The sequence below is a fragment of the Desmodus rotundus genome, chromosome 8 (genome assembly GCF_022682495.2).
Source record: "Desmodus rotundus isolate HL8 chromosome 8, HLdesRot8A.1, whole genome shotgun sequence".
Classification (NCBI taxonomy): Eukaryota; Metazoa; Chordata; class Mammalia; order Chiroptera; family Phyllostomidae; genus Desmodus; species Desmodus rotundus.
This window is the reverse complement of record NC_071394.1, coordinates 129,703,991-129,731,957: the sequence shown is the minus strand read 5'-3', so window position 1 is coordinate 129,731,957 and position 27,967 is coordinate 129,703,991. Positions and strand designations below refer to the sequence as shown.

Genomic DNA, 27,967 nt, shown 5'->3' with positions numbered 1-27,967 from the left:
TCCCAACCTGCAAGGACAGTGACCACTACGACAGGCCACCCATGGTACCTCTAGGAGCGGCTGTGACAGACTGGGCTGGCCCAGCAGTGCAAGCTGGTTAACAGCACTGGTGGTTCAGTTCTCGGGGGTGGCTTCCTCTGAACACCTCGGGTGGCAGCCTGTGCCCCACCTCTCCGCCTTCACTCTTCGGTCTGGGGAACCACGGCCCACCGTAGAGGGTGCTGAGGCCCCAAGAGGAGCCCCCAGCGGATAGCGATGCTCACAAGGGATAAATAGAACTTTATTTTAAATAAACATTTGCACTCTGTACACAGCCCCGGCGTCGGCAGGGCTCAGTCGTCAGCGGACTTGCGCACGTCGAAGCTGCCACAGGGCCCACGCAGCAGCTCTGCCAGCAAGGCCAGCAGCTGCCCGTGCTCCTGCTGCACCTCGAGGGGCAGTGCGGCCAGCTCGCTGCGCAGGCTCCGCTCCACCATGCGGCTCAGGGCCTGGCGCAGCTCCCTCAGCAGCCGCACAGTGCGTGAGTCACCCTCCAACCTCAACAGGTCACTATCACTCAGTGAGATGGTGGCCCGGCGCCCGTCATCTGGGGGAGAGGAAAGGATGGGAGCCTAGGTGAGGCCAGGCCAGCCAGCGTGGAGCAGTGAGCAGGGTGGGAGGTCTACAGGTACCCACCACGGATGTGGACGTCCCCATCGGTCATTAGCAGCACTGCTAGTGGGTGCACCTGGGAGGAGTCCCGGACGAAGACGCTACCGTTGGATTTGACAGCCATGAAATACGTCAGCCATCGGCTGCGTAGCCGCGTGGCCTCCCTGGGGAACAAAGGGCTGGGTGAGGCCACCCTTCTGGCCCATCGTAGCTGCCCTGCCCAGCCTTGCCTGTCCCCCACCTGTTAATGGTCGATTTGTGCAGCAAGATGTTGCCTGATTTGGTCCTGTACGTGACACTGTTGGGCTTGAACTTCCCCTGCCGGGTCACCTTGCCCTGCCTCACCTGCAGGGGTGATGGGAAAGAAGGTTGAGCTAAGCAAGGAGCTGGGGATGGGGAAGGCGGCTGGGGCCCAGTCAGCCCCTCCCTGAGGCAGCACCTGGATGAGGTTGGGGTAGAGACCCGCCATCAGCACGCCCTTCACCAGCTCTTCCTCCTCGCTGTACTCATTGCACTGGGCAGAGGCCAGCGTGCAGTCCGAGGGCTTCCCCACCAGGAAAGCCTCATAGATGTTCTCGGAGAACTGCTTGATGAGTCCTGGGGAGGCAGAGTGGGTGCCCCTGAAGCCCAGTGCAGGTGGGAGGGGTGCGGGGCTGGAGACCAGGCGTGGGGCCCCTCTCACCGTGGATGAAGCGCAGGCTGGGTGCGTACAGCAGGTTCTCCTCCAGGTAATTCTCACGGGAGCTGCGGTCCTGCCAGCGCAGCACCTCCTCCCAGCCGGCTACAGCCCGAACGAAGGCCAGGTGGTCACTGCCGCTGTCCTGGCTCAACAGTGCCTTCACCTGGCAGGGGCAGGAGTGTCACAAGGAGAACTACAAGAGGCCACCTCAGGACAGGAGGTGGTGAAGGGCTGCAAGGGAGTGCCAGAGAGCCATGGGGCGGGACTGGTCTGACCTTGTCCACCTCCGCTCGGTTCTGCAGGCTGCTGCTGAAGGGATCCCGGGTGAGGCAGGAAACGACCACGAGCAGTGGGTGCAGGCAGCGGAAGATGGCAGCCAGCACTATGGCCTTGGCCAGCCGGGGGTCAGTGGAGATGTGGGCCAGGCGCTGTCCCAGAGTGGTCAGGTACTCCCGCTGGTCCAGCACCCCTGCAACAGCTCAGCTGTCAGGCCCCCCACCCCCACCGGCCACCCTGCAGCCCAGCCCGGACCTGCCCACTCACCGATCTCCTGGAGCAAGATCACAGCCTCATCCACCGCCTTAATGTTCGGGCTGTCCACGGCCTTGGAGAGGAACTCCACTGCCTGCAGCGAGGACACAGCAGAGCCCCCCACCCCGTGAGCCTGTGTCCCACCCACTACTCCCGAGGCCAGCCCACCACGCCCTGCCCTGGCCGCACCGTCTTCTCTGGCATATGGATCTTGGCTTGCAGCACCAGGTTCTCCAGGGGCGTGCGCAGGATCTCTGGCACTTGAAACGGGACCATTTTCTCTAGGCGGCTCCGCGGGAACAGGTGGTAGGCAAAGCCTGACTGGCAGCGGCCTGCCCGGCCCCGGCGCTGGATCACGTTGGCTCGTGACACCCACACGGTTTCCAGGCAGGACACCTAGGGGAGGGGGCAGGTGAGCAGTGACTCGGACGCCACAGGCCTTCCTCAGTGCTCCCCCTGTGCCTGGCCGTCGCCTCACCTAACCCTCAACAGCTTCCCCACCTCTGATAGACACACGGGGACCCCAGAGTGCGGCCTTCCCCAGACACGCGCGGCAGGCCTGGGGCTGTTCGCTGGGGGCTGGTGGGGCTGGGAGGTGGGGCCACCTTGGTCTTCAGGTCGTAGCGCTCCTCCTTGTGCAGCCCGCTGTCCACCACGTGCACGATGTCGTTGATGGTGATGGAGGTCTCCGCAATGTTGGTGGCCAAGACTATCTTGCGCACCCCGACTGGCGGCTGCTGGAATATGGCCTTCTGGTCCATCATGGGGATGTTGGAGTGCACTGGGGGCAGCAAGCACGCACCGGTCACGGGCAAGGACTTTCGCCCACGTTCGTGAGAACGAGGCCCAGGTCGGTGTGCTCAGGAAACGCAGCAGAGCCAGCGAGGACTGCAGTCTGGTCAGAAGCCCTGGCCCCACGAGTCCCAGTTGGGTCACTCCCCCGGACAGAGGGCGAGAGGCACCTGGGGGCCGTGAAGCCCGGCGCGCGGCTCTCACCTGGCAGGATGAGGTACTTGCTCTCGTGCACGCCCAGGGCCTCCTGCAGGCGCTGCTGCACACCTTTGATCTCCTGCCAGCCAGGCAGGAAGCAGAGGATCCCACCTGAAAAGGAACCTGCAGGCATGAGTGGCTGCTCCCAGCACACGAAGTCAGGGTGGGCACAGGGCAGGGGGAAGCACCCACCTGGCTCCCCACGAGCATCGATGTGCAGAACCAGATCCGTCACGAGGTCCAAATCGAGTGCACATTCATCCTCGGACTGGGGTGGGGGAAGAGAGGCCACAGTCATAGCCCCAGGGGGAGGGGTTCAGTGAGGCCGAGGCACCTGACTTGTCACCTACAACCCTCACCGCACCCCTGCCACGGAGGCCCTATCATTCTGTTTCTATGGAGAAAGTAAAGGCTCGGGACGGATAACTCACCACAGGCCACCAGGCCACAGAGACAGAGGAAAGGCCCAGTGCCCTGGGTGGGATGAAATGGGCATGTCCCCTCACCTCGTGGTGCCTGTGCCGGTGCGGATACTGGTGCTTGCCCAGCTTGGCCAGGATGTCCTCCAGGTAGTGTTCCTTGACGGGGTACATGAAGCCAGGCACCTTGATGACAGGGCAGCCACCAAAGTAGCGAGAGAAGCGCTCATTGTCACCCGTGGCACTCATGAGCACCAGGCGCAGGGCCGGGTTGAGCCGCTGCAGGCCCTTGAGCAGAATCAGCAGGAAGTCTGTGTTCACGTCCCGCTCGTGCACCTCGTCCACGACGACATGGCTCACACCCTCCAGGCTGGGGTTGCTCTGCAGCTTCCGCAGCAGGATGCCCACCGTGCAGAAGAGCAGGGCCCCACCTCGGGCCGGGGGCTTGCTTTCCAACCGCACCTGGAAGCCCACATTCCGGCGCAGGGTGGGGCCCAGTTCGTGGCTGACCCGCTGTGCTACAGACACGGCCGAGATGCGGCGTGGCTGGGTGATGATCACGTTGCAGCGGGCGCCACGCCCCTCGGTCACATAGCGCTCCAGCAGCAGCTGGGGGATGCGCGTGGTCTTCCCACAGCCCGTGTCCCCGGAGATGACCACCACTGGGTGCTGCTCAATGGCACTGAGGATGGTGTCCCGATGCGGGTCCACAGGGAGCTGGGGGGCTTCCTGCCAGATGGGCCCTCGCCGCCGCCACAGCTCTAGCAGGCTCTGGCTCAGACGCACCTCCTCTGCTTCTGACAGGGGCGTGTAGGGCTTGCCTGTGATAGGGTCACTCAGGGGCCCAGAGTCCTTCCCCAAGGGCAAGATGTCATCACTCTGCAGCCGGAGCTCCGGGGAGATCCATGAATTGTCCACAGGGTACTGGGAGACAGGGGAGGTAAGCGACGTGGTCAAAGAAAAATACCTTCTTCTTCCTCCTCACTCACACCCAGTCCCTCTCCATGTGATTCATGCGGGTCACACACTGTGGCCCAGCCTCCTAGGGACGCTCATGGGCAAGGCTAGGCTGCTGGGGGCAAAGGTGCTCCCAGGCTCCATTCCCAGTCCGGAAATGGGGAGTTACCACTGCCTGTTGCAGGTGGAAGCATTCGGTCTGCAGAAGGCGGGCGGTGGGGACAGGGATGTGAAGGGCTCTCTTACATGGTTCAGGAAGGTCTCTATCTTGCGGAGGATGGGCTCAGGCACCTGGATGGTACATGGCCGGCGCTGGGTCTCACCCAGCTCACGCAAGGAGGCCAGGTTGTACATGGCGTGGGTGAGTGGCTCGTTGTTCCGGTCCACCAGGCCCAAGCTCTGCAGAGGGGGCACACACAGCTCAGTCTAGGCCCCCACCTGCCTGGGACCCGCCCAGGCGGGCTCAGGAGCTCCAGAGAGGAGTCATGCAAAGCAACCCCTTTCTGGCTGATGTGATGCCAGAGAGGGGGATGTTAGGAACCAGGAAAATGTAAATCACCAAAAAAAAAAAAAAAAAAAAAAGTTAAAATTCAAGAAAAGCAAGATCTGACATGTCTGAGCAGGACAGCCTCACACTTGCCCAGGGAGGGGGTCCCACTGAGGAACGTGTCCCCGTGCAGCTAGCTGGAGACCCTCACCGCCTGCTCTCACCTCCACGAACCCCAGCATGGATCTGCGGACAGGTGAGCCCCACCGGGATGGCCCCCCACGCACCTCACAGGCTCCCTCTGCCTTTGCTGCCTCTCCACAGCCCACCGCACCTCTTGTCTGCCTGGCACCTGTTCCAGGGGACCCCATCCTACAGGTACATCAAATTTCTACTCACACAACTTGATAAAATAAGCCACTGTAAGGGAAATACTGCATCCTAATTCCCCGAGCGCCCTAAGCCACCTGACCAGAGATAAAACGGGCATTCCCACGCCTCGGGCAAGTGTATCAACCAGTCACTTCTCCCTACAGTTTGTGCTCTCATCACCTGTAACGGCTGCATTCTGCTCTCCCCCCAAAGCCCAGATCAAACAGTCCCTCCTCCGAGAAGTTCACCCCCTTAGCGGCCAATCCCCCCACCCCCAGGACTGCAGTTTACCCGGGGCCCCTCTGCTGTCTGAACACAGCTGCCACCTGGAAGCTGCTGCTTCCCCAGACAGGACCCCACCAGCTGGGAGGCTTCTGCTCACAGGGGTGTGCCCATCAAGCTACAAGCCTTCCTCCAAGTTCTCTCGATGAGCCCCACTGCTGCTGCAGGTAACACACCCATTCCTCCTCAGGCGCCACTTACCACCCCGTCCCGTTCCTGTTCTCCAAGCTCTCGTCACCTCTCACCATTGGCTGTATCTAAAACGGTTCTCAGAGCCAAACACGCACCAGAGGTGTCCCCGGCCATTCAGAGTGAAGTGGGGCCTCTTTCCTGTCTTGTCCTGCAGTTAACCTTCTACTGATGTGGGTTCAAATCACCAAGGTCCCAGGCAGTCTCAACGCCAACCCCGCTGCTGGCGCACCTGCTGACCTCAAAGCCCCTTCAAGGGACTGCCAGCAGTGGCCGCTGCCTCCGCCTTGACATTGACTGCTCCTTTCACCTTCACCCCCGACAAACGTCATCTCACTCACTTTGGTCACAAAGCCCAGGTGCTCAAGATCATTGTAGGCACCTAGTCTGCCACTCACGACAGGCACTATTTCTCCAGACTCACGCCGCCCAGAATGAGGGATGCATCTCCTGCCCCTCCATCCAGGCTCTGGCCAACAGTGGCCAACAGACTAAGCTGACAGAGCCCTTCCAGAGGGACTGTGGGGAGTCCTACAAGCAGCGCCACACAGCCCGACAAGGCTGGGACACTAGGGACTTGAGCGTCCAGGCTAAAGACCTGGTATGGTGGGCTTCACTTCCTGGGAAAGTGGGCCAGTTTGCCAAGGGTCACAGGAAGACATAAGACATCTCCCATTCATACCAGGGCCCCTCCTGCACTCACCTTCAGCTTTTTGCAGGCCAAGGCTGCTGCCTTATTCTCAGCCTCTGCTTTGCGGCGCCCTTTGGCAACAAAGGTCATGGGACAGGGCCAGAGCAGGGTGAGGGTGGACAGCTTGGTCTTGGTGCCCACAGTGTGGAACTGCATGAGGTTCTACAGGGAAGGTGGGCAGACGGTTATAAAAAGGCAGAGAGTGCAAACGTCTGGCACTGCCAGTGCCGAGAAACGCCAACACACAGGCCCCGCAGCTCAGCCCCAGGAGAGGCACCACTGTGCAGCCAGAGGCGAGCCCCCTCGGCCCTTCTTCCTGTGCCGTGACTACCCAGCCAAGGATGCACCTGGGCCACGCCACTCCCTGCCCTCTCAGCACCTTCAAGGCAAACAGCTGTGGTGGCAGCTGGGGGCTGAGGCTGTCTGCGTGTGCTAAACCAGGTACATCCTGGGGGGCCAGAAAGGCCTGGGACCTGGAGACAAGCCCTGCCTGACCACAGCCCTCCACTGGCAACAGAGATGAAGCTCACACCTCAAGAAGATGGCCACCCTCAGGCCCTGCCCGTCAGGCGTGAACAGGTACGGGCCTCCCGCCACCCCCGCAGCCCCCAGCCCACAACCTCAGCTCCTGCGTGACTTCCGCTGTGTCCCTGCTGCTCCACCTTTCCACGCACCTCTAGTACTCCTCCTGCCTGGTCTTGAGGAAAACCAGCCGCAGCCCAGCCAGCTCCCCACCCACGCACAACACGAGGAAACCCCACTCACCTTAGCTGTGGAGGATGAGGTCGCTATCTGAATCACCTTGGCCAGAAGGTTCTTGGGAAGTGGAAACTGGGTCAGAGCCCTGACAGCACTGTCGTCATCTGTCATTTCAAGGGAACCCCCCCTGGGAGGACCAAAAGTGTAGGTGAAAAAACTCTTCTGCTCCCCAGGGCCAATTCCCGCTGGGCTCTGGGGGCACTGGGCAGTCGCAGCAGGCAGGGCATCTCTGCTGGCCTGTGACCCTCTCAGGCATGCAGCATGGCTGACCCTCCCTCAGCTCCCCCCCCCCCCCACACCGGACAGCAGGGGCAGGCAGAGTGGTCACTGGGCCTCTGGGTGACCCAGGGTGCACTAGATGGAAGGGCCATGCTGACGACGTGCCAACGCCCAGCCGCACAGGCGGCAACATGGGGCAGGGCCTTCCCTTCTCAGAGGAGGCTCCCAGGGAATAACCGCCCCCATTGTCATGTGGAGGTACAGCCCGCCTCCCCACCTCCTGCCGTACCTGAGGGGGGTATGGGCGTCCTGCTGGGTCATGGACAGGAAGTCAGTAACATCGATGGTCCCCTCTTCTAGCTCTTCCTCCTCCTCATCTTCTTCCTCTCGGCCCAAGGAGCGGGACAGGCCCCCAGGTGCCCCTGGCCGGATGCTCTCGGGATTCAGCTGCCGCCAGGAAGTGGGCGGCATGGCGGGCTCTGGGCGCCACCAGCTGTCAGCCGGAGAGCCGAAGCGGTCGGCCAGCACTCGGTACTTGGCTGCATCAAACAGCTCGTTCCGGGGACCCAGCAGACCCCAGCCCTGGGGGGAAAGGGGCCTTGTAAGGGTCCGCACCACCCTCACACCTCGGCCTGCCTGGAACCTGCCCAGTTACTTCCTAAGTCCCTCATGTAAGAGCCACCTGCCTACCTGCCTCAGCCCCTAGTCCAGAACTGGCACAGAGAAAACAGTAAAATGCCTATCTCTGACAGATGAAAATTACAAGGGGAATTCTTATACCTACTGGACAAAAGGCAACAAACAAAAAAGCCTCAAACCCCACAGAGCAACAGACACATTCACTACGTGACCTAAGAAGCCGCAGGGACTATGGCGACTTGGACCCAGGCAGCCCACACCATAAAACAGACCTCCCTTCTGCCCCGAGGACCCTGTGTTCTGCGGGAGGACGTGGCAGGCACGGCTCCCCACAGCAGTAAGGAATGTGAAGGGCGACAGCTTCACCAAGCAGGATGGAACCCGGGGCAAAGGGGTGGAGGTTCTTGCCTCAGGAAAAATAAAGAACCCTATCCTAGAAACATATTCTAGAAAGAACCTGTAACATTTTTAAAGCCATTTATACAAAAATGTTATTTTAAAATGTGCTATAGCATCATCGTGTTCTAGAGAGGCTACCAGAGAGGGCACCTGCTGAGTCCCTGGCACGTACAAAGCGACATGCTGGCTGCCCTGAGCTTTGGGAGGACAGGTGACACCTGGTCCCTGCACCCAGAAAGCCCGGAAACTACGCGGCAGAAGAGGAATGCAGGCCACCAGGTCTTTAAGGGAGAAGCTAGAACAAGGTGCAGAGTACAAGTAAAGCGCACGTTCGGGAAACTCACGTTGGGCGTGGTCATGAGAACACAGGCAACATGCGGACGTGTCAAGGGGGTTTCTGACATCAGGGCCACATGACAGGGACAGCAGGTGCCGTGGCCCAGGCACCCTCTGCAGACAGGCTTCAGCCCCACCTGACTCATGAGAAGCTAAGCAGTGACCACATCCTTCCTTCATAAAACTCCTCAGGTTTCTGAAGCCACCAATGGGCCGTACACCTCCAGCCCTGTGTCTGGAGGGCCCCGCTCCATCCCAGTCCCAGGCAGACTTCCTCCGCTATGGGAACGAGCCCGCTCCAGTCCTCAGGACTGAGGTGCGCCCTTCCGCCCGGGGCCTGCACCTCTGGGCAGCACGGCACATGAGCGCAAGGCTCGGTAAACACATCTGGTTGGGGGGTGGGAAGCTGAAGACCAACAGGTACAGATATTAGAAAAAAAGTGCTATGAAATCCGGAATACACACAGAACTGTAACTCAACAACAAAAAACCCAAACAATCTGAATAGGCAAAGGACTTGACATTTCTCCAAAGAAGATACACGAAGGACCAACAAGCACGTGAAAAGACGCTTGACATCAGTAATCACCAGGGAAACGCAAATCAAACCTTCAATGAGCTATCACCTCACACCCATCAGGAGGGCTACCGTTACAAAAAGGAACCATAAGTGTTGGCGAGGACGTGCAGAAATCGGACCCATGAACGCTGCTGGTGACAATGTAAAATGGGGCGGCCACTGTGAACAGTGCAGTTGTTTCTCAAAAAATTCAGAACAGAACCAGCACAGGATCTGGCAGTTGCACTGGTGAGAAGTAAACGCAGGGTCTCGAAGAGACACATGTACATCCGTGTTCAAAGCATCATTATTCACAGGAGCCAAAAGGTGGGAGCGACCTAAGCGTCCACTGACGGCTGAATGGATAAAGAAGCCGTGGTGAACCCACACGGTGGAGCCTCCCGGAGGAGGGCACCTGACGCGCCACGACACGGGTGCACCCTGAAGACATCATGCTGAGTGAAACGGGCCAGTCACAGACAGGCAAATGCTGTGTGGTCCCACTTATATGAGTTACTCAGAGCGGTCAGACTCCCACAGACAGAAAGCAGAATGCTGGCTGCCAGGGGCTGGGGGGTATCGCTGTGTAACGGGCGCAGTTTCAGTTTTGCAGAGAAAAAAGTCCTGGAGGTCAGTGCACAACAGTGCGACCGGGCTTGATATTACTGCCCCGCACACTTTGAAATGGCTAAGACGGTATATTTTAATTTGGGGGTATTTTCCCTCAATTAAACACACAAAGGAAAAAAGGCTGCAAGCACAGGCAGGGAACAGAGAAATGGCCGAGGAGCAACATGACCATGACCTGCAGCTCCTAGTCTGGATTTAAAGCTCCTTCAAACATCCAGAGAGGGAAGAATTCTTTTTCTAAGCTTGAAAGCAGCAAAAGCAGCCCACGGCCAAGCCCTGAGAAGTAAAAGCAGCAACCGCCATGCTTCCACTGTAAGTAGAGAGGTCTGCCTGGCTACACGGAAAACCCACATGGAACAGCGGGGAAGGAAAACAGAAACCCAAGTGGAAGCGTAGTCAGGGCGCTGGACACAGGGAGCGGTTTTCATTCAGGGGCTCCTCTGGGTGGTGCCTGGAACCACAGGAAGGCTAAACAGCAGGAAAGGAACCGCGAGGAGGGAAGGGCTCAGGACATGAGTGGTGGAGCACCCCGTCAACCTCTCCCTGAGCGACCGTCAGCGAGGGGCTAGAGGTTTCTCAGGAAGAAGTCTGCTTGGCCTTCACTCAGGGAGGATCACCTTGAACAGCTGGCAGGCCGCGGCTGCAGCCTGCCGCTCGGCGTCGATCTTCTTGCTGCCATAGCCTTCTACCTCCACGCTCTTGGGCCACTTTATGTGGAGGGTGACTTTCTGGGGGAGAGAAGAGAAGATCAGGAGCTGTGCCTCTCCCCATGGCAGAGTCGCCGCAAATCACAGGGAGAATCAGGAGCACAGCCATGGACCTCGCGGCAGCAGAACCCACCCCTCATTAATGCCACAGACAGCTCTAACTCTCCCATCCTCAGGCCCTTCGTCCCACCTCGAGTTGTGTTGCTTCTTCAAAGTGCCATGTTCTAGCCAGAGGGCACAGTGGAACCCATCTTTAACGTTAAAAATCTTCGTTCAGACTGGTTTGCCTGCATGCTTCTGTGGGTCCCAGAGCCTACAAGACTCCAGAAGCAGGATTCCATCATGAACCTTAGCCCTCTGAGGTCCCAGTGAGTCAATGGGGGACCAAACCAGGCGCCAGGGCAAAGGCCGGTGCTACACGTGACAACGCCTCGCCTCACCTGCCCTGTGCTCCTGTTCCCTAATCCAGGCGCCTCCTCAGACCTAGCTTTGCTCTGAAAGTGCCTCCTCTGACAGTTTTCAATTCAGAAATGGCCTCTCTGACAAAGCAATCTGAGGGAGAAAAGGACAGCCAGCCTCCACCCTGAGAGTCAGAGCGACACTCCCCCACCTCCAGCAAGTTACCTTTTTCTTCGGCCCATTCGTGTGCACGTAGACCAGCTTGTCTTTTGCGTGTGAGATGCCAAGGGCTCTTCCAATCACACTGTTGAGAAGGTTTTTGGGCTGTGGGAATTCTTTTAATAGGTCCCTAGAAGCTAAGAAAATAAGAACAAAAGTATTACAGCTGTTCTTTCTCTTTAAAAAAAAAAAACTCTTATGGCGTGTGTATCGGGGCAACCCTGGGCTGGACACCCAGGATGTGGGCTCACAATCCCAACCATCCAGGAGCATCTCAGAAAAGGAGAAACGGCTTCAGGGCTTACAAGGGAAAGGGGGGTGGGGCTAGACCTGCTTGCACAGCCATGTCCCGAAGGAGAAGGGCCAATGACCTACACACCCCAGAGGGGAACTAGCCTGCACCCTCTTCCCACCCAAGCCCCTGATTTAATACATCAGCTACAGGACCCCAGATGGCAACAAACCCCTATTTTGATGTCTGGAAGAAGGCAAGGAACAAAGCCACAAAACAAAAATCCACACACACACGAAGCGGAGATCAAGACAATGCCAGGCCCCGCCTAAAATAAAAGGGAGGACTGGCCCCAGCGTCTGAGTCTGAATCCTAGGCCCCAGCTCTCCTGTACCCCAGCACCCTGCAGAAGGCCTGCCTGCCTAGAGCCAAATTACATGTAGGGATGCTGAGCTGACACCTCTGGAGCTGAGACAAAGGCGTGAGCTATCCCTTCCCCAGCCTCACTGCAGAAGTGGTGGCAGGAGGCACCAGACACCGTGAGAGACACCTCACTTGTTTTTACCTGGATTAACCCAAGAGCACACAGGAGTGCGCTGTGCACCTAGAGGCAGCTGGTGCCAGACACAGGGCTCAGCCAGACCACGAAGAAAGCCCTTGGGAGCGGTTAAAAACAGAAGAGCTCCAAAGCATGAGAGTAGCCCGTCCAGAAACCCACGGTCAGAGGCTGGCAGCGGAGATGGGAAGCTGTTTCGTTCTCCGCCCACAGTCTCTGGCATTATACTGAACTTTAAACCAGATCCAAAAAGGGGTACATGCACACAGCTGCACCTGCATGAAATCAATCATGTGTCACTTGGGGAGATTTTCACAGCATGGGACAGACACCCTGGTCCCTGCAGGGCACTTGAGGATGGTGGTGATTTGGGGGATGGCCCTGTATTTTGTAAAAGTTCCTCCAGGAGTTCTGATGCAACCCCGCTGCCTGGGTTAAGACTGCTTCCTTGGGGCAGCATCCTGTGTCACCTGGCCAAGAGGGAGGATTCTGTCTGGCTCTGGCTCCCTCTTAACGATAACTTGTAAAGCAACCAAGCCTCAAGCAGTGAAGAAACAGTACTATCTAAATAGACTCAAAAGGCTTTGATCCCACAGTGAGACCCACCATCGAGGGGCCCCTAGACATAGAGATATGCACAGAGAGGTGCACCGCTGGCCCCTCCGGCTGCACAGGGCAGGCAGAGGCCAGCTGTCTCTATCCATCCCTGATGGGCAACCGTGCTCTCACCGGTTTTGCTCCCTGCACTTTTCAGGAGGCACAGCGCTGGGTTCCATTGGAGCAATCGTTCTGTCTCTATTTGGGATCCTGAACTTCCAGGTGTATTTCGAGCTCTTTTCCACACCAATAGGATGCGCTTACCCTTGATGCTCTAAGTCTAATCCTTGACCACCCATTCCTGGACGTTTACCTGTGTTCTCCCACTCCCTCGAGGTCCCGCACCTCTCACCTGTTCTCGCCAGGTGCAGGCGCTGTGGTCCCACAACCTCTGCGCTCTGGGTCCATTTGGGTCTATGCCACGCTGAGCTTTGCAAAAGCAGGCTGCGGCCCGCCAGCGGATGGCAGTCTCGGCCGCTACCGGAGAGAGGGCCCAACCCGCCAGATCCGACCCCTACCCGCGCCCCTAGCTCTGCCATCCCCAGGAGTCAAGGGCATCGCAGCCCGGCTGCCCTCGCCACTGCCCTCACCGTTCACCACGCTTCCGTCGCCTTCCCCGGGCCCGCAGGTGGCCACCCCTGCCTCGGCCTCGGCGGCCTCCTTGGTGCCGTCCGGATGGGCGCAGCCTGAGGAGAAGCCGCGCGAGCGTCGCTGTCGCCCGATGGCACGGGGAACCGGAGGCCTCAGACTAGGAGAGACGCCGGCGGCCAGCGCCATGAACCTCCTGGCGGCCGCCATCGCGCTCCCACCGGCCCCTGCGGGCCCGGGGCGGGCCTGGGACAGCAGGGCGGAGCGGCGGCCGCGCGCCCCCTGCCGGACGGGCTGACCCAGGGCGGAGCCGAGCCCGCCCCAGCTGGGGACCTAGCTCGCGCCTCTCTCAGCCCAGGGCCTCCCGCTCCCTTCCAGGCTCCGTCTACCCGTGGGCCCCGGCCCCCACCCTGCCGAGATCATCGGAATCTGCGGCTGCAAGAGGGAATGAGATTTTCTGGGAAACATTGCAGGCCTCAGCTCAACATTCCCCCGGAGGAAACGAAACCTCTCCTACGCCGTGGCAGGTTGGCTTGCCCGCCGGGCGCCGAGTGTAAAAGAATTGTGGGACTGGGGCACACATCTCACAGAATGGCTTACAAAGTAACCCCGGGAGAACCCGGAGCCGGGAGGGGGAAGACCTCTTGGACATGAGCAGACCACACCTGTCCCCAGGGCTGGAGTCAGAGGTGAAAAGTACCCGGCTCCGGCACTGTGCCCCAAACTGAGCTGGTCCAGCGAAGAGTCTGAAGCTGCCCTCCCCAGTTCGTTTGAAAGCCAGATGGGATCCTGTTTCCAAGCTACTATGCCTGGGTTCTGGCCAGGCTCATGCCTCTCCTGCCAGCTCAGGAGCTGAGCAGCAGGGTTTGGGTCAGCTGTAAATCGGGCTGAATGAATGGGCAGGCGGGGGCAGGGACCAGGACAGCAAGGGGTCCTCCCTCTTGGAAGGATGGAGGTTGGCAGTGCAGTTGGGGGCAAGCTGCCTAGGAGGGTTTTGTTTGTTCTTGTTTAAATTCTGGATCTCCCACTGGTGATCCCCTGGAGAGTTCATTAAAACCTTGCTAGGAGCCACCCCCAGTTTCTTATTCATTAGGTCTGGAGTAGGGCCTGAGAACCTGCAATTCTTAACAAGTTCCCAACACTGTGAAAGCTGCTGGCCCAGGGCAGGAACGTGGGATCTGAATGTTAATACTGGGCTTTAGTGACAACTCGACCACTCGCCGGCTGTGCACCTTAGGCGAAGGCACCAACTGGGAACATCAGGACAAATGTACTCTGCTCATTCGGCCAGGCTGTGGTTAGGATAAAACGAGTGTCTGGAAGGCAGAGTGCTTTGCAGAGTGCTCTGTCAGAGAAGACCCTGCCCTCTGTGGTCCGCAGCAACGGGACAGGTCCCTTAGAGACAGACCCAGGGCAGGATGGGGCAGCTTCAACTCCAGTGCCTCCACTCCCTCCTCAGTGGGCTTTTACAGAGAGGGGCAAGAGGAAAGAGCCTTCGCAGCGATGGTCTGACCTCATAAGGGGACACCCCATCCATATCTAGCCCCCTACCCCGATCATCCGCATTGGGAGGGCAAGACCCTTGGGGCACAACATAATTCTCCAAAGGCTTTGAATTTGGCCAAGCGGCATATTCCTTTGCCGAAAGCTGAGACACCCACCCAACTTCTGTAGTTTTTAAGGGTCATTAGCAGCCCGAATTCCCTCAAGAGAATCCAGCTTACCAAGTCTGCTTGTGGCAGCCGGGGCTGAAGGCAAACTTTGAAAACTGTGGTGCCTGAAAGCTGAAGGAGACAATGGCCTGGACAGAAGAACCCACCTGGAAAGCGGGGCCCGGGCCCACCCGATGCGCCAGGAAGCCCCTCGTGCTGGGACAGCCACCTGGCAGCTATGGCAGAAACACTGTGGCTGCACGAATCTGCTTCCAAGGGGCCGAAGTGGAGGGACGGGTCACGAAGTGTTAATTGTTCAAGCTGGGTAACAGGTACGAGGGGTTCATTATACTATTTTCTCGGTTTCAGAAAACGTTTGAAATTTTATTTTTTAAAGAAAGCATCAACCAACTAGTTTGTTCTCAGGGAGCTCCCTGTCCCCTTTTCCTGTTTCACTTACTTCACCTGGGCTCTGACTGGTGTCGCCTTCAGCAAAGGTCTCACCCCTACAAACCTCGCTGCCTCTTATAGGGTGAGGGCAGTTCTTAGACCAGCTCTTGGAAGCCTTCTGGCTCTGTGATCTTCTCCCCCTGGTCTAGAGCAGGGTTTCCTGACTACAGCCTGAGGACCACATCCGCCCACTGCCTGTTTATATAAAGGGAGTTTTATTGGAGCACAGCGGAGCACATTTCCTCATGGATTAGCCATTACCAGGGTCATGCTGTAATGGCAGAGTTAAGCAGCTGCAAGAGAAACCATGTGGCCCAGATGGCTCGCAAAGCCTAGAACATTTACTCTCTGACCCTTACAGGAAGTGTGCTGACTCCTGCTTCGGGACATTAAAGAAAGGGAGGATCTAGCATGTCCCGCTCCTCCTTTCCACCAACATTAAGTCTCTCCTGCACTCTCCACTCCCTGGGGAGCGGGCACTGGCACCTCTGCCTGTGGAAAAGAAGGGAAGTTCTGAAAAAAGAAGGGTTACTGGCTCAGAGATTTTTCCGCTCACTTCTAGATCAAGCATATCATCTGGTACTAAATGCGCCAGTAGCACGGAAGTAAGGGGTAAAGGTTCTGCTGAACGCACAGCAGAAGGAGGATGTCTAGGGCCCTGAACTCTGGAGGGCCCAGGAAGAAAACAACAGGAGGAAGCCCCAATTAGGCCAGACTTTGAGCAGACCGATGCATTTCTGCAGGGGACATGAGAGGGACCACCAACACCTGAAGAAACCGGGGGTCTTGGCCAACGTCCACCACATGACTCAGCCAGAGTCAGCTATTTTATGGACGGTCAAACTGGAATGACAAGGTCCACCTGGTTGGCCACAAGAAAGGTAAGGGGCACTACAGGGGCTGGGTGGCCACCCTGACCACCCTACCCATCCTCGCAGATGTCCAGTCACATATGTGAGGCACAAGGCCCCTGGAGGTAAACCACCACACGAAAAGAAGGGGACAGAGCTGTATGAGAGTGGACAGGAAAGCCCAGTCCTGTGACCCCCAGGATCCTTCCGGGAGCATTAGCCACGCTGCTTCCTAGTGCTCTGCGTCTCGGATCCGCGTGGGAACATTCCCAGGGGAGGCTTAGAGGATCGTTTTTAGTTTATTCACCCTTTGCCTTGGAAAGAGGCCTTGACCAGAGGTTGGCAGTAGATTCGGGGATGGACTGGGAAAGAAGGTGACAGTGTTTTCCAGTTCCAAATCTGACTCTGACGGGCACTGGGACCTACTCAAGGGGCCATGACTTTCTGAGTGCTGTTTCCCTGTTTGCACCAGAGACTGTTTCTGCCACATGCTTCCTCCTTAGGGAAAGGCATCGGCAAAGTCTCCAGGGAACCAGAAAACAGGGAGAAAGGTGCCACAGTCATCTGTGGACTCAGGAGTCTGCTGCTTCCGTGCCTGACTTAGGAGAGAGACAGAGAGAGAAGGCAGAGACGTGCACACCCACGGATGCCTCCTGGAGGAGTGGCTGTGAGGAGACAACAGGGATTGGGGTCTGTGCTCCCGGAGGAGACAGAGTGGGGCCTGCTGGGCCACCCCATGGGGAGCAGCTGCCCCTCCCCGGGGCAGCGACCTTCCCCCCTGCTGTGCTCAAGGAGGCGCAGCCTACCCATGCGGCCTGGTTGGTCCCCGCTAACCAGCTTTAAGCTTAGCCAAAGCACGTCTGACGCTCTCAGAGCCACTCACCTGCCATGTTGGAAATGTTAACGTTCAGCCTTTTGGAGTTACAGGGCATTTTAAGAAAGAAAAAAAAAAGGGCAATCAACTCTTGTTTTGGCAACAGTAGGGGGTGGCATTTCTTCACTACCTAAGTCAAAGGGTCAGAGGGGCCGGAAGTCCTTATTTCTCTCCTGCAGTCAGTGGCCAGGGTCCCAGCAGCAGGGCAGTGCGTGTGCAAATGGCTCAGGGACATGGCGGCCGCGCAGCTGCAGGAGCCTAGGTGCTCTGTGCTCCCCGCACCCTTCCTGAGCTCTTGATCTTTAAAGCACTTTACAGACAGAGCCTAGAGTGGACATGCTATCTCCACGAGGCAGACTCCATGCCCTGAAATGGAGTTCTTCCACTGGGCAACCAGGGTGGGCGGTGCGAAAAGGCGCCGATGGGGCAGAGAAGGGCAGCTGTCAGGATGAGAAAGAGGCCACTGGGCACGGGTCTTAGCACCTGGAAAGGAGCTAAGGCCGAGGCAAGAAAGGAGATGCCCACGGGCAGAGGTGCTTCCCTGGGCCCTACTGCTAGGCCTGTCCCTGGGTATCAGTGGCACCCAAGGTGAGCTGGCACCTGTCTGGGGACACTTGACATTCTCCCCCACCAAATGGTGACCCTACCTTGCCAAATGGACTGAGAGGCAGATTTTCAGGTCAGTGAAGTGCTTTGAGGGGCTGGGGAAGTGCTTTGCCAGGCGCCCCAAGGCCTCCAAGATGGAGGGCACTGGGCCAAGTCAGGGTTCTGTGGTCTGGCCCTGCTGGGAGCACCCAGCTCTTCCTGAGCCAGGGACTGCCTAGAAGATGCAGACCCTACAGATTCTCCACACTGGTGCTCAACGTCCAGATTGAGCATAAGCCTCATGCCAGTCACACAAAGAGGCCCAATGAGATCGTAGAGCCCAGGGATGTCCAACCCGCGGCCCGGGGGCCGCATGGTGCCCGGGATGCTACAAATGCGGCCCAACACAAAATCGTAAATCTACTTAAAACCTTTTTTTTTTGCTCGTCAGTTTTTGTTAGTGTTTGTGTATTTAATGTGTGGCCCAAAACAACTCTTCTTATTCCAGTGCGGCCCAGAGATGCCAGAAAGTTGGACACCCCTGGAAGCCATGTGGCCAAGGATGATGAAACAGCCCAAACCTTTCCAGGTGGTCTCACCCCGAGGGCTCCAACTGCTCCACTGACCCCACTTCCCCTCACTCGTGGCCCCGGTGCCCAGGCTTCCCCTGCTGCCCGCCTCCCCACAGGCCCTGGACGGAGCTGGTGCCAGAGGTGAGGCTCCTCCCTTACCTCGAGAGATGGTCCCTCCAGGGGCAGGGTTGACGCACATGGGTGGAAGGCGGGGTGGGGGGAGTTTGCACTGACGCTGCCTGTGCTGGGCCCGGTCTGGGGAAAGAGAGAGGGCGTCAGGGTGGCAGGTCCGACCCCTCAGTCACAGGCCCCTGGACAGACTCACCCCGGAGCATCTCGGGGGGGCCCCGGGCATCAGGGTTGCCAGGTGGTATCTGGAGCCTGTCCCAGGTTCTGAGACAGTGTGTCACCAACGCCACGCTGAAAGAAGGCAACTGTCTTTTACAGATGTGGTGCATGATCGCCCTGTAGAGATCCCTCCTTGGTTCTGAAAAGAGCCCTCGAGCACCCCGTTCCCTTAGCCGGCTTCCACGAGTTTAATGCCAATCCCGTGTACTTCTCTCCAGTCTGGAGTTGTGAAGATGATGCGGGACAACAGCTGAAACCAGGGAGCCACGGTACCAGGTAAATCCTCGCTTCTCCCACTTGCTGTCCCCACTGTGGTAGCCACCTCTGGATCTGCCGTGGCTCTGCAGAGAGCCATGTCGGCCAGCAGACTGCAGATTCTCTTTCCCTCTAGGAACTGGGCAGGAGGGGCCAACTGCCTGCTGGGGCCTTCTCTGACGGCCCAGACTGGACCGCGCTCACGAGCTGCCTCCGTCTTTCTGCAAGCTAACGGTCTGCCATTCCAATGTCTCCACTCACTTGGAGACTAAATTCTACTTATCAGGAGACCTTTACAGTACATTTTAAGAAGTTCCAAATATTTGGTATAAGTGAACTAAAATTAAGACCCCTGCTGAGCCTTCTACAGGTAAGAAGGGCTGGAGGCCACTAAAACCCCCTAAACGGTGAGACGGTTGGAGACGCACTGGTCTAGGGGTAGAGAGGCAGGAGCTCTTTGCTCAGTCTGCCCCACTGGTTGTGGCTGAACATGAGGCAGGAGAAGAGCAGGGACACCCCACACCCCTGAACAGCCTGCTCTGCTGCAGCGGTGCCCGTTTCTGTAATGCAAATTGGCTCCTTTCCAGTCAGTCCACTGGGGATGCAATCAGCAAAACGTAAGAACCCCTGGTTCAAGGGTAATTTTTCTGAGGCAAGGGTACTGAAAAAGCTGGAGCAGAATTATAATTTTCAGCAGGAGATGTAAAAGCTCTTTCAGCCATATCTTTCCAAAATTAAAGTGGAGCATCTGTAGAGAGTTGAGGTGGGAGATACAGGGGTGTTCGCTATACAACTTTCTCAACATTTCAGTATTTTTGAAATCTTTCATAATAAAACTGTGGAAAAGAGCACGTTCTTGAACTCAGGTCCTAGTCCCCCAAGCTCCCCGCAGGGCCACTCCTGGGGACACAGCCCCTCGGGCTCAGAGTCCCACCTCCGCCCGCATCGCCCTAGCAGCTGCCTGTGCTGCTCTCCTTAGGGTGCTCCTCGTGCACTGTTGGCGGTCACTGAGCTGCCACCTCGGTGGTCCGAGCACCATTCCAGGCACCAGTGACCATTTTCGTCCTGCCCTGGCCATAGAGCTGTGGTCGTGGTGCCTCAACTCCACTCTCCCCATAGGCCTCTTAGGACACTATGGGGTGTGACTTTGCAGAAAACACACGCAGCGCCCCAGCGGAATGCCTGGGGGTCTTCCGGAACAAAGTGCCTAGGATCCAGGTTTATCTTGGAACTAATCCAGCTCTGCCTGAAGCTAAGGTTGGAAAGGACCAGCTCAACCTTTCTGCGCCTGTTTGAAGAGGGTCCTTACTCACACTCAGGGACGCTGGATTAAAACAAGAAGAAGAAGGAACGATTTGATGATTAATGATCGTCTCATTAAGCATCTGCAGTAACTGGGGCCAAGCTGTCATAATCCCAAAACAGTGTCACTGACCCCTCCTCTGACCACTGCTGACCTGGGGTTTTTCAGTTTTGTGCTGCCTGTAAAAGACTCATTTGCTCTTTGTGGCCTGATTCTGACACTGGCAAAGGCAGTACCAGGTCACTTTCCAGGCATATAAGCGTTCTAGTTGGGAGGTGTGGGCAGCTCGGAGAAATTAGATAATGGGAGAGACAGTGGCCAGAAGGAAGTGCTATTGGCCGTCACCATCGGAGCCATCCAATGGTCCGTCCCACTGCGCCTGCACCAGGGAGCATCTGTGAAACACAGCTGTCTCCGCCCCGGGGCCCACGTGCAGCAGACCCTCAGCCACACAGCACACTGCGTGCTGAGGCCAGGCTGTCGCTCTCCAGCAAAGCGTCGGCTATTGTCTGCACCCGAAATAAACCCGACTGCTCACGTTTATCAAGCACCTGCCAACCCAAGCCCAGGGGCTGGGGACAGACCACAGCCAAGTGCTTCTCCTCCATCATCTCTGATCTTCACTATGCCTCTGAAGACGGGGCTGGGAAACAGGATCAGATAAGTTGACACCTTTCTAGGGGGGACCAGAGTCGAACCCCCACCAGTCTGACCAGGGAGCCCCCAGGCCCACACGTCTTCTCAAGGCTCGTGACACTGCAGGGAGCTCACATTTGCGTCACGAGGAACAAAGAAACATAAAAACTCCCTAGAAGATAAAGAATACTCCTATATAACGATGAAAGTGCCACAAACTGGCAAGGTCATGATGCAAACCACAAGTGTATCAGCATTCAGAAGACACGGGGGGGCATTCAGCCTCACAGTCAGGTAACCCCAGAAAGATGGTTTTGCCTGAAGGGAAATATTCGAGGCAGTGACTTTTTCAGATTAATGGTTTCCCCTGAGACCCCTGAGCATAAAATGGTTGATGGTAAGAACACAACACCTACCTGTGTGGAGAGCAAGGCCCCAAACCAGACTGTTCTAAGTCCCGAAGTCATTTAACTACTAACATGGATTGTGAGTGTACCAGGTGCCAGGCCCTGTTCTAAGCTCTTTACATGTATTAGCTCATCTGATCCTGGGAACAACCCTGTGACGTGGCCAGTGTGCACTGCGAGGAAGTGGAGGCAGAGTGGCTCAGTCACCGGCAACATGCCCAGGTACCTGGGACTGGAGCCTTTGCTCCGTGAGGCTGCACTCCGCCCACTACATTGAGTGCTGACGATGTCACCCTGTGGGAAAGCCTCTCAAACAAATCAATCCCCAGCCTAGAAAGGAACATCACAGATGCTATAAAGGACTTTTGCCCCAAACTCTGTCAGCTGGGACCATCTCCCTATCACGCCAGAGCTAAATACCCAGGAAAAAGGAGGACCATGACTTTGCTGGGCCTCCGTCTCTACAAAGTCAGCACTCCTAAGTCAGAGCCGCTCCCACCGGAAGGAACCTATTTCTCTTCAATTTCTGTGATGTGGACAACGAAGCCCACTGATTAGCAGGTAAACTAGGCAATTAAGTTGTACTCAGTTTTCAGCTCAAAGTGTGCTGTCCACACTAATCTCCAGTTCAGTGTTTCCTTTCTCAGACAGCTAGCCCACAAAACCAGGATGACAGAGATGAATTTTTTCACGCAATGTGAAAACAGATGGGATGGCTGAAAGACAAGGAGGCAGGAAGAGGCTGCTGCAGACGCTGGTACATCCAGACCTCCTCCTGGCCCCACTCAGTGGCTACGCAGGGCACCCCTTGGCCAGGGTGTCCCGGGCCTCCAGGGACACAACTTGGAGAGGAGACACCACTGTGTGGGTCTCTTTTTAGTACAGGTAACCAGCAGGTCTCTTCTGGTTCTCGTTTATTTGTAAAATGTTCTCAGACAGGAGCCGCACAATCAGCTTCAATACAGGCCACTGGCCTTTTACTCTTTATTCCCTCAAAGGAGAAAAGTCATGTGACTGTCTAAGACGGACAGAGCCCTCGGGGACCTGGCCCTAGCAGTCCTCACCAACTGCACGGCTTCCCGTAGGCAGCTCTCGCAGACTACCTATAGCCCCACCACGGCTCGGCTCTGCCGTTGCTGATACAACCCTCTCGTCCCATCTGCTGGTGGGCGCTGGCTGCAAGACTTGCCACCGCTTCTGTGACCAGTAATAGAACGGTGACTCAATCCGCTTCCACCAGTGTTTACTGAGGCCTACCTACCGCGTGCAGCGTGCCGTGCCAGGTACTGTGGGTGATACAACACGCACGACAGGCCCTGGCTGCAGGGAGCTTCCAACCTAGGGGTGCAGTACTTACTTCGGACTAGGCTAAGCCCAAGAAAGGACAGGTATGGAGCTGAGGAAAGGCTGAGAGAAGAGAGAGATTGCATTTGTTTGACAGAATCGAGAGATGTGCACAGAGGAAATGGTATAAAACACGGGCCCAGGGAAACTGTGGCGGGGGTGGGGGGGGTTCAACAAGCAGTGAACACGTGGGTGGAAGAGGGCATTCCGGAGGGAGGGGCAGCAAATGCCTACCAAGGCCTAGGCAAGGGATGGCGCAGTCACGGGCACCGTGCAGGAGGAGGGCTGAGGGAGAACTCTGGAGAGAAGTGCTCCAAGGCCTGCACCCTGGTGAGGGGTTTTCACAGCCTTCACAGGGGCCCGGCACGGGGAGGAAGGGCGTAAGGGCTCAAGCCCCGTGACGTTCTCACCTTTTCTGAATGAGTCCAGGCTGAACATTTCTGGCCAGGAAGGAAAGCTGGAATCCTAAAAAGGACGGCCAAGAGACAATGGTTAATATTCCTGCTCCAGGCAGCCACGGAGAAGACTTCAGGGTCACAGCGCTGTCCGGAGGACGAGAGAAATGAAGCCCTTCACTGAAGCGCCCCAACTGCTGCCCCCCTCTTAAGGATGGAAGGGCCATGTCCACCCTAGAGTGATTGCGATCAAGTTTCTTTCTAACCGAGAGCTGTCTTCTTGTCTCTGTCCCAAATGCCCTGAGCCCCACTCAACAGAAGGCGGTGCGTCTCATCATGAGAGGCACAGGTTTTCCTCCTCATCAGAATACTCGCAGTTTTCCCGGGACTTCCAGGAGGAAGTGAAATTCTACACAGACCCCTTCCTCATGTGGTATCAGGAAGTGGAACTGGTGACTACCTTAAGGACAAACTGGTTTACTGGTCTTTCACAAAATCTAGGAGTGGGATGTGATGGACAATATCAAAGAGTAACTGTGGCGCTGACTGGTGTGGCTCAGTGGATTGAGTGCCGGCCTGCCAACCGTTGCCAGTTCGAATCCCAGTCCGGGCACAGCCTGGGTTGCGGGCCAGGTCCCCAGTTGGGGGCTCGTGAGAGGCAACAGATCGACATCTCTTGCACTAACATTTCTCTCCCTCTTTCTCCCTTCCTTCCCCTCTCTCTAAAAATAAATCAATAAAATCTTTTTTAAAAAGGGTAATTGTGTAGTGATTCAAAGTAAAAAGCTTTTCGTGGAGAAGTCTCTATGAGATGACAAATGTTAAGTTAAAAGTTCAATTGCTGGCAAAACATTTTGTTGCATTTTGCTCATTAGTACACTTAACTGAAGAATCTACCTAGAGAACAAATAAGTGACACCTCTGGTTTAATAATTTTGTTTAAAAAAAAACACTCAAACTCAGCACCATAGATGTTTTTAGGAACGCAGTATTCTTGGGTTGGTGCAGCAACACTACGTGGCCTTAGTTTAAAAACACCTACACAATGCTTCAGCTTGTCAGGTGCCTGCACTCCCGCTCCTGACTGCTGTTCTCTCTTTTCTCAAATGATGGGGCTGCGGAGGGGGGGGGTGGGCGGTGCTGACCCAGGGCAAACCTCCTCTCCCCCAGAGATGCCGGAAATTTCACCCAATAGGATAGGGTAGCTCAAAAAGAAAACTTCAATACAGTATCAACAATGATTCCATTTTCTTTAAGAAATTACATTCCACAGATTCCTTCTATCCACAGTAAAAGGAAAAAAAAGGTGTGATTAGAGATTCTAATTTTAAAGAAAACCTGGATACTATAAAATCTAAAATGTCTACTTGATTATTTAAGAAACAATACTTTCTTGCTAAGAAATTTAATTTGCTGGTAAATAGACTCTTGGTGTTGCTTTTCAAAAGCCCTGATCCTCTCCGTGCCAAACCTGACTCATAGGTGAGGCTACTTTCCCTGTGTCGGTCTAAAAACACAGTATGATATTCACAATAGAATCTTCTAGAGACATTTTACAGAGCTCTAGAACATTTGACAGAGATCGAAAAGACAGCTGCCTTCCTTGTTGGAAAACTTTATGGCTCAGAGTTGCTCTTAAATAACTAAAATAAGCAAAATAATATTATGTCCCATTTTCCTGCATAATGAACCACTACTGAACTCCAGGCAGAGTCACTATGGGCTGCTCCAAGGACAGAGAGCTTCCATAATGACTGATTAAAAACGATACCCTTTTTCTAAGACAGTCACAAAGGAACGTCACACATGCCTTTTGCTCTACAGTGCGGCTGAGCATGAGATCCAGCACTGCCTTGTGTACGTGGCTACAGCAACTTACCTTACAAGAGCAGAGGAAGTCTCAGACTTTGTAGGCTTTTGAACTGGAGCTGAATTCTCTCCTTGCTACTCCTCATCACGAGGCTGGGCCTCCCCCTGGGAAGTACAATGCTGGGTCACTAAAGAGATGGCCTCCTCCCTGGATCTTGAAATTTATTTACTAACTCTGACAACAAGGACAAGTTTTGTTAGTGGCATGGAACACACATAGTGGGCACACTGGCCTCACTTCAGGACCTGCTGTGACCTACTGTAGACCCATCAAACTGCAAGCTGCCCTGTTGTCAGCACCTGTAAGATACCAAGGAAGAGATCTCACGGTAGAGGGGTTTGGAGTTCTTAAAGCGTTTGCTCCAGGCCCAGAGCACAGCCTGTTGCAGTTTTGAGTTCTGCCCCCATCATACCTAAGATTCGCCTATCTAAGGCAGGTAAAGCAGCTCTTCCAGTTTGGGAAAATAACAACTAGATGTGGAACACCGTTTTCACAGTTTACAAAGGACTTCTATAGACCTTAATGTCACTTATCTATGCAACAATCCAGTGAGGCAGGAATTCTTTCCCAGAGGTTACACAACTTGCCCAAGATCCCACAGCTGCCTCAGGGCAGAATGTAAATCTGTAGGTTAGGGACTGAGCTCCAAAGCTTTCCAGGCTCTAATTCCCATGAGGTGATATCTACATAGTGCTGTTGCCTAGATGTCCCATGGGTCAGTCATTGAAATAACACAATTGATGGTAACACCTTCAAAAGTTGAAAGGGGCAAGAAGTCTCCAACGAACTTTGGACCACAGCTACATAAGTTAAAACACATGGAGAGTAAATATCTCTTGGCAGTAAAGGGATACCCGACCCAGGTCGAAAAAATGCAGCAAAGAATGTATTTGCTGCAGCTTAAACACCTACAAAAATAAAGAGCACTATCCTAAATCCTAAAAACTATGTCAAGAAGAGTCCTCTCTCATGAAAACTCCAAAACTCCAAGCTGTAAGCGTAAATTATAAGATGTGGTCAACACCCACAATGACAGTGGCATAGTGCGATTGCTGCCTTCCAAGAAACTGCAAAGGAAACCATAGCACGATGTCTCATTTCACTCTGGCCAGTAAACTGCAACAAAAACCGGCTTGAGAGTCTGCAAGTGGCCATCTGCGGTCCACCTGCTACAGTGTATGGCAAGCCCCTGTAGACTGGGGGTGCAAAGTGGGACAACCTCTGCCTTGCAAAGTCACAATTAAGGTGATGAATGCTGTTACAAGAGGACTAGCTAGATAGCTTGCTGACGCCATGCTCCTGGCTTGGGGGTTCTGAGGACCCCTGATACTCCAGTACACTGCAAACAAAGAACCCAACATGCATGAGGTCTTCCCCTGCGAAATGGGACAAGGCACCACCAGCAAACAAAGAACACCTCACCCCTTGGCCTCCCCCAGTGACAAGGTCGGTGCAAAAGGGGGCAAACCAAGGGGGGCAAATTGCACCAGGCCTCCCTTTGGACGAACGGTCCAGGCCGCACGGGGGGCAGACAAAGGTCCCAGGGCACTCCAGGAGCTTTCTCCAGGCCCTGCCTCGGGAAACGGAGCATCCCCAGAGGCGGAGGCGTCGATGCGCCAATGAAGCGGCCTCTCCCGCGGCCCCCGCGGCGCCCCTGGCTACCAAGCCGGCCCCAGCGGACTCGTCTGGCCCCCGCCCCCGCCCCGGCTCCATGGCAACGGCAGGCCGAGGCCTGGCTGCCCACGGCTCGGCCCGGCCGGCTTCCCGGGCAGGCCTAGGATGCCCGGCCTGCTCCTCGGGCCCGCCCGCTTCTCCGCCCCACTCTCCACCAAGCCAGCGGTCGGACTCGGACCCCTCCTCGCGCCGATCACCCCCAGCCGCGGCAACCTCCTCAAGGGGGCACAAAAGGGGAGAATAAAAAGCCCAATTCACCTGTTGTTACAGATGTGAAACAAGCCTCGGTGCACCGCGCATGAGCCGCGGGCCCCCCCAACCACGGCCGAACTACAACTCCCACCAGGAGCGGCGCGGCCACTTCCGGGTCCTGGGGCGCTAGTCCCGCCTGCCGCTCCAGCTCTCTCCGCCCCTCCCCTCTGACCCCGCCTCCCGCGCTCGACCCTGCGTCTCGGCGGATCTCGAGCGGGTACCCTTCTGGGTCTCACAGTGGTCGCTTGAGGATCACGCCAAAGAGCCGCTAACCCGCGGCGGTACCCTGTGCCGGGCCCAATGGGGAACGGCCGGGCGGGCGCAGGCGGGACTTCCGGCGGAGTTGCGAAAGAGTGGGAGCGCGGGTGGCTGTGGGGTCGCGGAGAGCTGCCCTGGGCTGCGCCTCTTGCAGCGCCGTAGCGTCCAGCAGAGTGAGAACCGATGGAGGCTTTGGCCCCGCGCCGCCGGTTGCGCGTGAGGAAACAGGCCGGCTCAGGGCCGAGACGGGAACGAAATCCAGCTCGGGCTCCGGGTTTCCATCCGCCTTCCCCTCCACCGCTCGTGGGCACGCCTCTTTGCTCCACATCCCCTCCGATCTTCTGTTTCTTTAGGGAGGTGAGAACTTCTGCCTCACGAGATTGTTAGGAGGACGAAATCAACGTGATGGCGCGTCGTAAATGGACAACACTAGGGAAAGGACTAGGTGGCACTCGCTGGTCGCGGGGAGACCGCGGGTCAGCTTGCTGCTGGGCGGGCCTGAGGTCCCGCCCCCCGTCCGGCCGCCTAAAGTGAGAAAGGGCACGGTCCCTGCTGTGTGCTGCAGTCCTTCAGATGAGGCTGCTGTGTGGGTTCAGTGGAATCCAGCTTCCAGGGCGAGAAGTCTGTATGGGTAGCTCTGGAGCTACGCCAGGAAAGACCTAGAATGTGCTTTTAAGATGTAGCCGTTCAGGATATAGGAAGGATCAGTGCCATATCCCGTCATTTTTGTCCAAAGAAATTCAACAAGTATTTATTATTTTCTTTGTGCTTGGACAGGAGGGTGGGGGAGGTGGGCGTGGAACATCATTCAATCATTCAAGTCATTATTCCCTACTCTGAGAGGGGCGCGGGGCTGTGCTGAGGGTGTGGGGAGATCCCCGCATGGGCACTGGAGTGAGCGGTACAGCAGTTGCCACGCAGGTGTGGAGACGGCAAAGACCCCGTCCTCAAGGGGCTTTAAGGCCTATTAGAGGGGATGAAAACATTGTGTGAAGCAAATCGAAAGTGGTAAATGCGGGAGAGGAAGTATAGAGTATTAGAGCGGTTCCGAGGAAGGAGTTCACTCCTGACGGGCAACCTCGGGGAGAAAGAACCACGTGAGCAGCGCGTTAGAGGTGGAGCAAGGGGCAGACCCTGAGCCACGGACAGTGCAG

General features: G+C 56.4%; 1 protein-coding gene and 1 long non-coding RNA gene across 6 annotated transcripts; one reads left to right on the top strand and one right to left on the bottom strand.

The window, feature by feature from the left end:
- Positions 1-264: 264 nt before the first annotated feature.
- On the bottom strand, positions 265-26,706 carry DHX30 (DExH-box helicase 30). 4 transcript variants are annotated; one of them, XM_071222143.1, is made up of 23 exons: positions 26,562-26,706; positions 24,639-24,733; positions 22,775-22,829; positions 18,231-18,326; positions 16,924-16,952; positions 11,121-11,251; positions 10,407-10,517; positions 7,516-7,808; positions 7,014-7,134; positions 6,261-6,410; positions 4,474-4,626; positions 3,358-4,194; positions 3,044-3,119; positions 2,858-2,962; positions 2,467-2,642; positions 2,051-2,257; positions 1,874-1,955; positions 1,606-1,799; positions 1,334-1,493; positions 1,091-1,248; positions 893-996; positions 676-815; positions 265-586 (listed from the first exon to the last, which is right to left on the bottom strand). In XM_071222143.1, the coding sequence occupies exons 5-23, from the start codon at positions 16,928-16,930 to the stop codon at positions 333-335; spliced, it is 3,459 nt and encodes a 1,152-aa protein (XP_071078244.1). In that variant the 5' UTR covers positions 16,931-16,952; positions 18,231-18,326; positions 22,775-22,829; positions 24,639-24,733; positions 26,562-26,706; the 3' UTR covers positions 265-332. The 4 variants fall into 4 exon arrangements, with proteins under 4 accessions (XP_071078244.1, XP_024421638.2, XP_024421637.2 ...); XM_024565870.3 differs by lacking the exon at positions 16,924-16,952; XM_024565869.4 differs by lacking the exons at positions 16,924-16,952; positions 18,231-18,326; positions 22,775-22,829; positions 24,639-24,733; positions 26,562-26,706 and adding an exon at positions 13,090-13,333.
- Positions 13,472-22,508, top strand: LOC123480312 (uncharacterized). Of its 2 annotated transcripts, XR_006656258.2 has the most exons (5): positions 13,472-15,071; positions 18,008-18,212; positions 18,519-18,695; positions 18,811-21,581; positions 21,653-22,508. It is a non-coding gene; the product is annotated as an uncharacterized lncRNA (long non-coding RNA). The 2 variants fall into 2 exon arrangements; XR_006656257.2 differs by having other exon boundaries at positions 18,811-22,508.
- Positions 26,707-27,967: the final 1,261 nt, after the last annotated feature.